We start from the raw sequence: 13,237 nt of genomic DNA, 5'->3' as shown, positions 1-13,237 counted from the left end.
TCTGAATATGAAATAGATGTCAGAAGGCTGATAAAGGCAGAGATGGATGGATACATGATAGATGTGAGAAAGCGGAAGAATAAAGCAGTCTCCTGGTTCCTCCACCTCAGCCCCCACCACAGTAAATGATGCTGAATCATTGTCATCCTCCCTGTCCTATTGATGACAAGAGCTTCACATCAGTTTGGCACTGGCCAGCATTTCTCATTACAAAGGAGGAAGCAGGCAGGCGTGTGGGTACAATGTGACCGTATCAATTAGATTATACCAGAATATAGGCTGCCCCACAAACAGCTGCCCCATCACACACCTCCCCTAAGTATCACTCACCGGCTAACGTCCAGGACAGAGGCGCTGCTTTCCCTCTACACGGGCATCATTCTGGGCCACCAAGGCTGTCACGTGAGCTTGTACAGAGACCCACGGTTGGCCACTTGCCTCCAGCACCCGAGTCCCGCAGCTCATCCCTGGGTTCCTGGGCAGCGGAGATTACTGCATAGTTGGACTGAACCAAAACGAGAGAGGGGGGGGTCCATCTGCCCTGCTAATGCCACTTGAGTCTAAACCAGACAAATAAATCCCCTGCAATTAGATGCTGGTTTTTCATTATGTTATATATTATTCAGTGATGTTTGTACCCAAAATATTTTATAAGAAGGACAAATTGTGGGTGATTGTGTTCCTCCCCGCACAGAGACACAAATGGTTTGGTCTTTGAGGCAATGCTTTCAAGGCTGGAACGCAAACAATGGCCTTAGCAACGGCAAAGCAGGCTTGTCACCTACTCTTGTTTCGGAGTTTCTAGGTTCTGACGTCCGCTCTTCCTGAGTCCTGTATTTCCTCTTCTTCCTACTCTGATGCAGCCAAACAGGAAGAAGGCAGTGAAGAAAGAGAGAGAGAGCTCCACATAAAGAAAGCCAGAGAAACGTGTGCGTTTAGATGTGGTGACAGTTCCTCTTTAAATAGCAACACTAAAAGAGGGACGTCTGTGTTACCTGGGTGGCGCCTGCACTACTAAGCAGAAATGTACAGCAGCACGCATGTCTGTGAAGGAAACTGTGCTGCCCATATTCCAGCCTGCCGCTACCTATATTCTGGTATGATCTATTTGTTAGTGTCACATTGGGCCCACGAGCCTGTTACCTGGCTGCATCAGAGTGGGAAGAAGGGGGACGTCTGCCCTAATAGCTGTAAAATGTAGCTTCCTCTGAGAAGCCCTTGAATAGTTTTGAAACAAAGTCTCCTTTGCCCACCAACAAAATGGCTACTGATAATATAGTGTATGAGAAAGTAAAATGATGTCTTTGTGGCTTTTTTTTTTCTGGAGCACTCTCTTCACTGTCTTCTTCCTACTTGGCTGCATCAGAGTGGGAAGAAGGGGACGTCTGTGTTACATGGATGGTTGATTTTATTAGCTTATCAGCCCCATTACTATGGAGAAATGTACAGCAGAAACTGTTGGGGGTGGAAAAACAGTGTTCCATACCCTGTTTCTCCACCCCCCCCCCACTATATTTAGATGCTGGTTGTTTCCTTGTGTTATATAGAACTCACGGTTCTGTCTGCAATCAGTCATTCTCGTGCCCCATTGCCACTAGGGTTGCCACCTTTTCTGGAAAAAAATATCGGCAGCTTTTTTCCCTATTAATAACATTGGGGTCAACCATCATTTTCACCAGGTCAGTAAAATACTGGCCAGGTGGCAACCCTAATTGCCACAAACTTGCTTGCTGCTGTACATTTCTCCTTAGTGGGGGCTGATAAGTGGAACTGTCACAAAATCTAAACCCATAAGGTGGCTTTCTTTTTCTGGAGCTCTCTATCGTCCTTCACTGACTTCTTCCTGCTTCCCTGCATCAGAGTGAGCAGAAGGGGGACAACTGTGTTACCTGGGTGGTGCCTCCTTTTATTAGCCATCAGCTTGCACTACTAAGGAGAAATGTACAGTAGCATCTCTGTAAAGGAAACGGGGGAGGTGAAAAAACAGTGCTGCAATGGTGTGTGAGAACTAACGACTGCAAACAAAACCATGAGTTCTAACTAATATATGTTAACATGAATATTATACTTAACATATAATATATTGCTTATCATATGAAACTTAAAAAAAATATACATTAAATTGATACATGTTAGAGAGCTTTTTGTGTTTTCAAAATCATACAAAAGCTTGCACATACTAGCAAGAATGGTTGCAACAGCCACCCTTTTGGTATTCTCATCATGTAACTTCCAGAAGTCTGTCAAAAATAACACCCTAAAAGGAGGTCAATGTTAATAGAATTGAGCATAGGAAATCCGTTAATTCAAACCTCAAGGACTAAGGATATAAAGTCTGCCGAATCCATTTGAGTTCATTTCTCAGAAGTAGTTTTTCCCAATCACCTTGGTGGAGGGGGCACATGGTCAATAATCATAATTTTAAGGCAGGATAAAGAATGTTTGTATTCCAAAAATTCCTGTGGAAAGTATGGATAGCTGACCGAGGATTTGCCGTTCTGTCCCTGAATGTGGTAATTGTTTTGCCTAAATATACCAGTCCACATGGGCATTTAATGATATCAATAATAAACTTGAAAAGGCATGTTACCTTGTGTCTGATCTGTATCGCTTTTCCAGAGTGAGGGATGATAGAATACAGGACCCGTCAGTAGTTGTCTGCATGCAGTCAGGGAGTTTCTGCCATGAGGCAAGGTGAGCACCTTGCCTCAGGCGGATGTTCCCCAGAAATTATACAGGCTTTATATTAACATGATATTTAGTTTCCACCATATGTCCTTAAAGTTCCAAAGGGACTGCTGGGAATTGGAGTCCTCCCCCTAACAACCTTATGGACCTCCTCCCTTAGAGAAGGTGGGTGCCACCCATTAGTAACTAATGCTGCTATGGTAGATTTGGTGCTATCAGGGACCTTTGTCAAGCTTATATAAGAAAACTACAAGTAAACTGCTCATAGAAAATCAGCCTTTGCTGAAGTAGTGTTTTCTCATAGTGCCATTGAAATGTAACGTAAATTAACTAAATTGCAAATTGAAGTAGGGGATATGAAGCGAACTTTGCATATTATCTTATATTTGCATATTATAGTATATTATAAGGAATGTAGCAATAACAAACATGTCAAGGTAACCATGCAAAAATATGATGGAATATGTGATAGGATAAGATATAAGTAGAGAAATAAGAGTAAGAAGTAGTCAGGCTTGTGCAGGACTTTTCTGCATAACTCCGTTAACATGGAAGCTCAGTGTCCGTACCAGCTCCAGGTTGCAAGTGTTATGTATTGTACTACATTACCCAGTAGTCTCAGCGGACAACTGTCATAGAAACTGAATAATAAAAAGTGATGCAGATGCAAAATATACTGTATAAGAATCAGTGATAATTGGCAAATATACCAATGCAGCTTATTATTGGATCTATTGTTCCTAAATATGATGTTACCATTCAAACAGTTGTTACAGTGTTTCCTCCGTACACATCCTATATTTCATCTCCATCTATGATCTTTAACAGTATTTTAATAAACAACATTGGTGGTTAGAATGTTAGGATCATGGTGATATGCATATTATCTGCCTGATATCCCCTAGTTCAGTTTCCAGTTTATTTAATTTACTTCACATTTCTGTGGCACTATGAGAAGTACTGTAAGTGTGTTTGTATGTGTGTTTATGTGTGTAACCTTACCTAGCATTGCATGTTTTGAGTTATTAGAATCTGTGCAGATGTTGTACCTTTTATTACTTTTAACTATATAGTTTTGTAATAACTATACATTTAATAATAGTACACACATATAAAATAGTGATACAAATTCTGTGCATTTTTATGCTACAATTTAGCTCTGACAAGTCTAACATATAATACTGCTTTCAGTTCCAACTTAGTATTGGCTGCAGTTTGTTCATTGTAGGTATATTATCACATCCCATATTTTCATGCTGCAGTTCTCCAAATGTGCCACATGGTGGCAACCTGTTAGCTATGTATGTTAGCCTTTTACTTGTATAGATGTTAGCCTTACTTGTGTATTATAATAAATAAAGTACCCCCTGTTGCAAGATATGAGGATATTAGAAGTCACCTCGGAGTTCCATGGCCTGTATAATAACACTCGGCATTCGTCCTTTTGTTTTTATATTGTCATGGAACTCCTCAGTAATTTATAGTATCCTTATATTTCACAAGAGGGGGTACTTTATTCACTATATATATATTGCGCACATTTTGGTGTGTGCACTTGTGTATGTTCATGTGTGCACTTGGGTGTGTTTCTGTGTGTGTTTAAGGTTAATGTATATCTAACTCTGTCAGTTTACCCCACATCCCTAATCCTTATACAGGTATAAGATCCCTTATCCGGAAACCTGATATCTAGACTCCATTTTATCCAAATAATCCAAATTTTTAAAAATTATTTCTTTTTTCTCTGTAATAATAAAACAGTAGCTTGTACTTGATCCCAACTAAGATATAATTAATCCTTATTTGAAGCAAAACCAGCCTATTGGGTTTATTTAATGTTTAAATTAATTTCTAGTAGGCTTAAGGCACGAAGACCCAAATTACTGAAAGATCCGTTATCCGGAAAACCCCAGGTCCCGAGCATTCTGGATAACAGGTCCCATACCTGTATTGAAGGTCTAAAGCAGTGATCCCCAACAAGTAGCTTGCGAGCAACATGTTGCTCACCAACCCCTTGGATGTTGCTCCCAGTGGCCTCAAAAGAGGTGCTTATTTTTGAATTCCAGGCTTGGAGGCAAGTTTTGGTTGCTTAAAACCCAGCTGTTCTGCCATATAGAGCCTCCTGTCGGCTACCAATCCATATAAGGGCTACCAAACGGCCAATAACAGCCCTGACTTGACATCCCCATGGAGTTTTTAATGCTTGTGTTGCTCCCCAACTCTTTTTTACATTCAAATGTTGCTCACGAGTAAAAAAGGTTGGGGACCCCTGGTCTAAAGTCATGATCCAGAGTGTAAAACTGTCTGCTGTCAGGAAGGAATTTCTTCCCTTCAGTGCAGATTGGTCACACACTGGAGGAGTGTTCACCCTCCTTTGAATCATCAGTGGCTTCCATCTGTGGCTCCTTCTGCTTCTTCCAGGGTGAAGGGTACTGTGTAGGCCTATCTATAAGTCATCACATTTGGAAGTAGGTAGGGAAGGGGTAAAAGCCTAATTATCATGGGTGCTATCCATTCCCTGCCTTGTAACTGAACCCTAGGCAAAAGGAGGCAACCAAGTGTTTTGGATCAGCATCTGGACTCAGAGAATGCCTAGCAACCATTTGGTTATTGGTAATAATAAAACCTGTGACCCACAATAGATCTAGCCATTAACTAATGTCTCAATGTTTTACTTAAACACATATGGTAAATACTGAGAAAATTAAGGGAAGGGGGGCCCAATGCCTTATTCTGTTAATGGTGACTGAGCAATTGTGCGACAGGTAATTAATACTGTGGGATTGAAATTTATATATAGATTATATAGATATATATATGAACATGTATGTTCATATATATATATATATATATATATATATATATATATATATATATATAATCTATATATTATTATTGAAAAAGGTCCAAATGTGGACCGAAACGTCGGTTTAATACCATGACAATAAAAAGTATTACATTTTAAAAGGGAGTGCTGGTCTACTGATAATTGAGATATATATATATATATATATTTATATATATATATAAAACTAGCCAGGAGTGCCAGGGTTCTCTACTCTTTGAAAGGGAAATCCACCAAATGTGGGCTTCAGTAGGTGAAGTAAGTGCTAGAAAAGTTTTGGAATAGCTCAGGATCAGGGTAGTTATTAGAGATATCAGATGCTCAAATGAGGCGGCCAGGAAGGGATAGTATGCTGCAGTATCACCTGCCAGTATAGGGACTCAAGTGATTAGGCTCAGGAATAGGATATTCCTGGAGTAAGGGACCACTGTGAGCATCACCTAGTGCTACCACAAAAGAGTCCAAAAGTGCAGAGTCTAACCCATGATGTGGAGTTGAAAAACTGTTTATAAATACATTTTCATTTGTGATTACCATTGCACGATTTTAGGCTATTAAAATAACTTTTACAAAAACTGAGGTGTTACATCACCATTTATGCTGCTAAAAGATGCCTCCGTGATGCTCTTGTCAACTTTACATTTAGATGCGGATACCTGCAGGTGAGACTTTTTGTGGCTGTGGACCAGCCTGTGGTTAGAGTGTTAGAACCAGATTCATATGTTGACTGTATTGGAAGGTACCAATGGCTCTGACATTACAGAAACTATATTGTTAGGATCAAAATAGTCAGTTTATGGTGGCAGCCGCATCTAAAGGCCCAGAAGCTCCAATCCCCAACCCAGACCCGGACTGGCAATCTGTGGGTTCTGGCAAATTCCAGAGGGGTTGCTGTAAGTTGCCATAGACAGGCACTATTTATTGGGCTGGTGAGGTGCTGTTTGGGCCTCTGTGTAGCTGAAATGCCAGGGCCTATTTTGAATCTCAGTCCGGACCTGCCCCAACCCATAGAAAACAATACTTGAAAAGTAGTGTCCAACAATCCGACTAAACAGAATAGTCAATGCAAAAGGGGAGAAGGGTCTTAGTTGTTTGGTGAGCTTTAGGCAAAAGCATAAAATGGTTTCCAGACTGTCAGCAATGTATTATAATTAGGGATGCACCAAATCCAGGATTCGGTTCGGGATTCGGCCAGGATTCGGCTGAATCCTTCTGCCCGGCCGAACCCGAATCCTAATTTGCATATGCAAATTAGGGGTGGGGAGGGAAATCACCTGACTTTTTGTCACCCCTAATTTGCATATGAAAATTAGGATTCAGTTCGGTATTCGGCCAAATCTTTCGCGAAGGATTCAGGGCTTTGGCCGAATCCAAGATAATGGATTGGGTGCATCCCTAATTATAATGCACTATAATGCTAAAAAGCATGTTTCAGTTCCTATAACCTGTTTTATTTTTGATATGGAGAGCTGGTATTTATGACCATTTCCCTACTCAGGTGGCAAGAAGCAAGCCCTACACCCAGTATGCGCTCAACATAAGGGATGATACTGCCAATCTCAGAGGTAGTAGGTAGGGGAAACAAAATGGAGGCATGAATAAAAAAACTGGTTGTGACTGTAGCCATGCAGTTTTTGTAACCTAGTCTGGGCTATACCACTGTGTGTTAAAAGACCAGTAATATAAATATAGCGTTTGTATCTGTTTATTCACCACACACAAATAAAATATGTCTCAGCAACAAATTTCTTATGAGAACGCGTGACCTTCTATGGGCTAGTTCCACACTATAGCTGAAATCAGTCTGATGAAATACACTGCTATTTTTTAGGGTTAGCAGTGCTTTAAACCTACGTATTTGTATGAATGACAGGGACAGTGGCAGCTTTCTGTTACATGATTAGCAGATGAAAGCTATTCAGATGAATTCCACGCAGTAACAAATATGACTTTATCATGCACAGCGCGAGGCTATATTTAAATAAAAAATGATAAAAAAAATGAAAATGAATTTGTTTAGGGGATGGCTTGAAATGAACGCCTTGTGGAGTGTTACTGTAGTATAAGTGTAATGGCAAACACATCGTTTCCCGCTGCTGGCTCCAGTCAATGAACCTGTGACAGGCAGAGGGAGGGAGCCGCTGTCGCCCATGACAACACTCCCCATTTCTCCCTCCTTCCAACTTCTCCATCTCGCCGTCGGCTGCGTTGGCGCGTCACTTCCGGTGGAAGCCCTTCTCGGTCCAGATCCCGGACAGTGGCGGTGTGGCGGGAGCGCAGACTAAACGAGCTGTGACAGTGGGTGAAGGGTGATTGCGAAGTGGGGGGTGGGGAAGCGAAAGCCAGAGAGTCAAGACAGCGTTGGAGTGGGCCCCTCGCCCTAGTCCATACAACAAGCAATAGTATCCAAGACATATATATATATATACTCCTCTGGACACAGTGTCTTCCTCACCATGGGGAACGCTGCCACCGCGAAGAAGGGGAATGAAATTGAGAGCGGTGAGTTTGGGCCTGGGCTTGGGTGGGAAAAGGCTGGAGAGGCCTAACTGGACTCTGTGTCATTTAATGGCTTAAGTGCACCAACCATCTCTGTGTATGAAGTAGTGAGCTGACAGCATGCTCAGCCCTGCTTAGATAAGAACTGGCCATCAGCGCAGATTGCAGCTTGGCATGTACAATTGCTGTTCATCCCAGAAGGCATGTTGGACAGTCCTAAGCTGCTATGTACGTGCTGTCATGTGTCACGTGATCTTTGTAGAGAGACAGGAGTGTCACAATTGCACCTTCATTGCTCTATTTCCCTCACTGGGTAAATATATGACCTAGGGGTTTCATTATTGGCCACTACTCTTTAATTAGTCTCAGCACAGGCCCAAAAGGTGAGTACTGTGACTTGTGGAGATTTGCTCTGGCTTTGTAATACTGGTGCAGTCAATATGGGTAGGGTAGCCTTGTGTCAGATGCATCTGGTGTTGGCCAATGCTGAAACATTGTGCATTTTCCCACTCCATGGCTCTATAGACCAAAATGCTGGTCAGTTTTCCAACTGTTGAAATATTTTTTGGGCTTCTAGTTTGGTTTAGCAAATGAGGCCTGGGTTTTTGGAGCCTGTGACTTTTATTCATTAGGTTCAGTGCAAAGCATTTCATTTATCCAAGCGCAATCAATGAAACATTTTACTTTCTTTCAGTTGTTCTACACAGACGAACACTAATTGCATTTTGATTGCACTGGGTTACTGCACTTTTCTTACATAGTAAGGCCACCGTTGTCGCTGTTAATTATTGTGGGGTTACCCTCCTAGTATGAGTATGTTCTTTGCTGTAATTTTATTCTGAGATGTCAGTGATGCTTGACTGTTTTGTGATTATTCAGTATTTATAATACACAAAAGCCATGAATATCCTGTAAATTATATTTTTATAAACGGTGAGTTCTGATGTCATCAGTTATAAACGGTGACTTCTGATGTCATTTCTGTCACATGACTCACTGAAACGTGTGTATTATAATAAATAAAGTACCCCCAGTTGCAAAATATGAGGATATTAGAAGTTACCTCGGAGTTCCATGACCTTCGGCCTCGTGTTTTTATATGGTCATGAAACTCCTCGGTAACTTCTAATATCCTTATATTTTATAAGAGGGGGTACTTTATTCACTATATAATGCAGGGTCAATATGGGTTTATTAGATCATTTTTACTATTTGTTTAGCCATGGTGGTGGTTGAACTAATCGGTTCATGCTCATGTTCAACCTCAACTACTATATGACTTTAAATATTTTATCTGCATGGATAGATTGGTAGAGCATTTATTATTTAGGAAGACTTACTTTTAACAGACCTGTAGATGTTAAACTATTAACTCCCACCATATATAGGATTTTTTAAGGTATACTAAAAGTTGTATTTCAATAAAAGTCAGCTGGACAAATTCAGCAATGTTTTGTTTAGCAATCAAGCTTTCTTACATTTTTTTTTAAAATTGCTGAGGTTTGTGAATCCAAGTGGCGCACTCCATTTAAGGAGGTCCTAAATGGCTTGGGTGCTCTAGTAAGTGAAACACCCGGGGGGGGACAGTATTTTCTTTTTACATACTGTTCAGCTGTTGTTTTAAGAAACATGTATGGTTTTGTTATTTCTTGCACTAAAGTACAACATCTAAAATTGAAAATATTGTCCCATTCTACTGTCCATAAGAGCACAATCAAAACAGCTCACCAGTCCACTGAGAAGAACTCTGTATAAACAAACCCCCTCCTTGCACAGATGCAGTCTTTGTTAGAAGCAGATGATTATCCCAAGAGCTTCTCCTTGGACTACTGATTTAGTTTACATTGAGCTTGTATGAACAAGGATATAGAATGTGGCTTTACTTCAAATTTCAGATTTTGCCCTGTTCAGTGCAAGAAAAAGCCATACATATTTTTTGAATTAACACCATAGGCAAGAAGGATGTTTAAAGTGAAAAATGTCATGAATGGCATATATTTGTGCAACAACTGCAGTAAAATTTGCTCAACTGCAACTACTTACAAACCAAGTTAGAGTAGGATGATAGTTAGAAGGCATTAACATATCATAGGTGGAATTCCATTTTGTTAAATAAAATATAATAAATAACATATCTCTTTTGTAAAGGATAAGTCACCAAGGAGTTTCATGACCTTATTCATGACTATATAAAGGTACAAGGCGAAAGTCTGTGGGCTTTATACAGGTAATACAACTCTGAGGTGACTTTTACAAGGCATATTATAACACATTATTCATGGCAAATCACTAAGCACTGATTATAACGATGACATCACTCAGCACTTTTTATAAAGATATAGGGGTAAATTTATCAAAATGTGAGTTTAGAGCTTAGTAAATAAAAACACACCCATGGTCTAATCATTCCTATAGGATTTTTACAACTGCATTCATCAATGGGTGAAAGTTAGAACTAGCCATTTGATAAATATGTATTGAATACGAATCTAATATGGTTAGAATTTTTGGGTCGAAACCATTCGATCGAATGTTAGACATTCACATTTTTTCTTAAATAACCTTATACAAAGTCGAATGGTTTGTATAATCAAATTAAAAAAAAATTCACATGAATTTGAAATTCTACCTTAGGTAAATGATGCATAAGTGTATCAAATGCAGACACGTTGCACAGCACACACTATGTATAAAATTAGCTGAGGCATCATTGCAATGAGAGCATTTATCACATTTAGGGCCAGGTCACGCGTTGTGTTTTTACGTTGCGTTTTTAAAAATGTGTGGTTGACCATAAATACGCCAAGGAAACCACACACGCATAATAATATCTGTTTTTCTGCCTCTAGTTTTCTTTTTCCAACATGCATTTCTATTTTTTCTCGTTGTTAACAATTCCACATGGAAGAATTTTAGTAAACTTTTGTAAAAAAAAAAAAAAAAAGCCAAACTGAAAAGTAATTTACATGCATAATGTAGCCGTACTATTCGACAATATGCAAGGCCACAAATCTATCTCACGAGTTTGGCTGCTTATTTCAGAGGTGTATTAATATGGCGTTTCTTGGACATATTGGCATTTCTGCTGACAAAAATGCAAATACTAGCATTACAAGATGGATGTTGGCTCTCAAGTGCCCCGTGGGAATTTGATTCCATTATTTTCAGTAGGGCTTCATATTGTGTGTATTTACACTCGGCTGCACGTTTTTAAAAACGCTACGTAAAACTTACCGATTGTCGATGCTTTGAAAGTTAATGAAATTGCAGCTAATTACACTTCTGCCGCTTTGTACACAGGTTTGTTTTAATCGGCAACTATCTGCTAAATTGTTTCAATAGAAAAAGCAGTGCAGAGTCTAACAAGGGACAGACTAATTTCAATAGTATTTACACTTATAAATAAATGTAACCTCATTTAACATTTGTATAAATGTATAATGCAAAGATCTCTAAACAGCTGGCAGCATTTCATAACCAATGTGTTCTCGGTTTTAATCCATACTTCTGGACAGATCCGAAGCCACTTAACTCTTCATAAGTCCCAGATTTAAAGCTAAAATATGCCCACATTTTAAAAAGGTTTTTAAACACTATCTGTAATTCCATAAATATATATATACACACACACATATATATATATATATATATATATATCTATATATCTCGTTTATTTTTTATACAGATATGCCTGATTACACAGATTTGGAAGAAAGGGCGGGAGCTCAGGTGCCTGCATCTTCTTTACTCTTGTACTGCTCATTGGTCACTGAAGTTTAAGTCTCTGCACAGGGTTTGGATGGGTCAAGTTTGAACTTCCCCTCCAGCCTATCCAATCCCCATGCAGCTTTATTCAGTAACCAATGAAAAGTTGAAAAAGCTGCTAGAGGCATGTGAGCTCCCACCCTCCCTTCCGAAGTCTGCAAGGTAAGAAGACAGCAGGCAGACTTTAATGGGGGGAGGAGCAGCTGAACAGCACTGATCATGATTAAAGTGATTTAGAAATTAATATGCATGTTTTTTGTGTGTTAAAGGGGTCCTTTACCCAAACTGTTTTACGTTTAGAAAAAATAAAATTCTAAACAAATTTCTATTACACATTAAATAAAAGATGCAATTGGTTATATAATTATGTGTAAATAGAATTGCAGTCAAAAGCAGTGTTTGTTTATGCTTTTGTTTTCTGGATGTGATAGTTAGGTTCTTTTAATCTGGTTGTATCAGCGTGCTTGCAATATTGTTTCCGGAGTCAAAGCCAGAAGTGCAGAGAATGTAAACAGCTCAATACGTTTTGTAATAGAAATGAATAGAACTTGCATTTACAAATAACTTTAAAACCCACTGAAAATAAAGCATGTATTGGAAACTTGCTTAGAATTATAAATTAATAGATCTTCATTATGTCTGTAAGCATCTTTAACGATTTTGAAACATTTCTAACATATGATCCCATTTCTGGAAACTTCTTATCCAGAAAGCTGTGATTTATGGGAGTCTATTTTAATTCACCTTTGATTAATGTAGCGAGGGATATTCTGAGACATATCTGAGGCTTTTTATTCAGCAGCTCTCCAGTTTACAATTTCAGCAGCCCGGGTGCTAGGGTCCAAATTACCCTAGCAACACTGTATTGATATGAAATAAGAGACTGGATATTGAATAGCAGAGGGCCTGAATAGAAACCTGGGCAATAAAAAGTAGCAATAAAAATAAATATGTAGCTTTACAGAGCATTTGTTTTAGACCAGTCTCATTTGAAAGCTGGAAAGAGTCAGAATAAGAAGATAAATAATTCAAAATCTCTAAAAAAAGAAAACATGAAGACCAATTGATAAGTTGCTTAGGATTGTAGGATAAATTTTGTAGGGTTTTTTTTCCTGGAAAGTTGCAACAGCACCTCTAGTCGTAATTACTGCAGTTGAAAGAAGTAATTCCCCCTTGGTCTCTGCCAGTGTTAACCAAAACTTTCTTTATATCACTGTAACATCTTTTGAAGTCTGGATCTGCTTTGATATGCTGAAAAGGAAAACTTTCACACTGTCAAAATAGCCTGATGTGGGAAGAGAGCTAAGTCAGGCAAGCCCCTGGAACTGCAGGCCTGTGGTCTCAGTGCAGACGGTACATAAATCCTGAGCTTCAATGTATTCATATGATATAAGATCATTTTCAGTTTCATGCAACCCCAGGCTCACCTTGTGAAGAGAT

The 13,237-nt window shown here is 39.3% G+C and overlaps 2 protein-coding genes across 3 annotated transcripts in view; one reads left to right on the top strand and one right to left on the bottom strand.

Annotated features, from left to right (window-relative positions):
• Window positions 1-1,192, bottom strand: part of ttll7.L (tubulin tyrosine ligase like 7 L homeolog) — a 136,226-nt gene extending 135,034 nt beyond the window's left edge. For both annotated transcript variants that reach the window (XM_018256687.2, XM_018256686.2), the window contains exon 1: window positions 331-1,192. The gene's annotated coding sequence lies outside the window, so the exon portion shown is untranslated. The remainder of the gene's footprint in view (window positions 1-330) is intronic.
• Window positions 1,193-7,665: 6,473 nt separating this feature from the next.
• prkacb.L (protein kinase cAMP-activated catalytic subunit beta L homeolog) overlaps window positions 7,666-13,237 on the top strand; it is a 54,186-nt gene continuing 48,614 nt past the window's right edge. The window contains exon 1 of the mRNA XM_018258157.2: window positions 7,666-8,035. Within this exon, the coding sequence (XP_018113646.1) occupies window positions 7,990-8,035 (46 nt within the window). The 5' untranslated portion in view covers window positions 7,666-7,989. The remainder of the gene's footprint in view (window positions 8,036-13,237) is intronic.

Source organism: Xenopus laevis, chromosome 4L (assembly GCF_017654675.1).
Source record: "Xenopus laevis strain J_2021 chromosome 4L, Xenopus_laevis_v10.1, whole genome shotgun sequence".
Taxonomy (NCBI): Eukaryota; Metazoa; Chordata; class Amphibia; order Anura; family Pipidae; genus Xenopus; species Xenopus laevis.
Note: the sequence above shows the minus strand (reverse complement) of the source record. Positions and strands in the feature narration are given on the sequence as shown.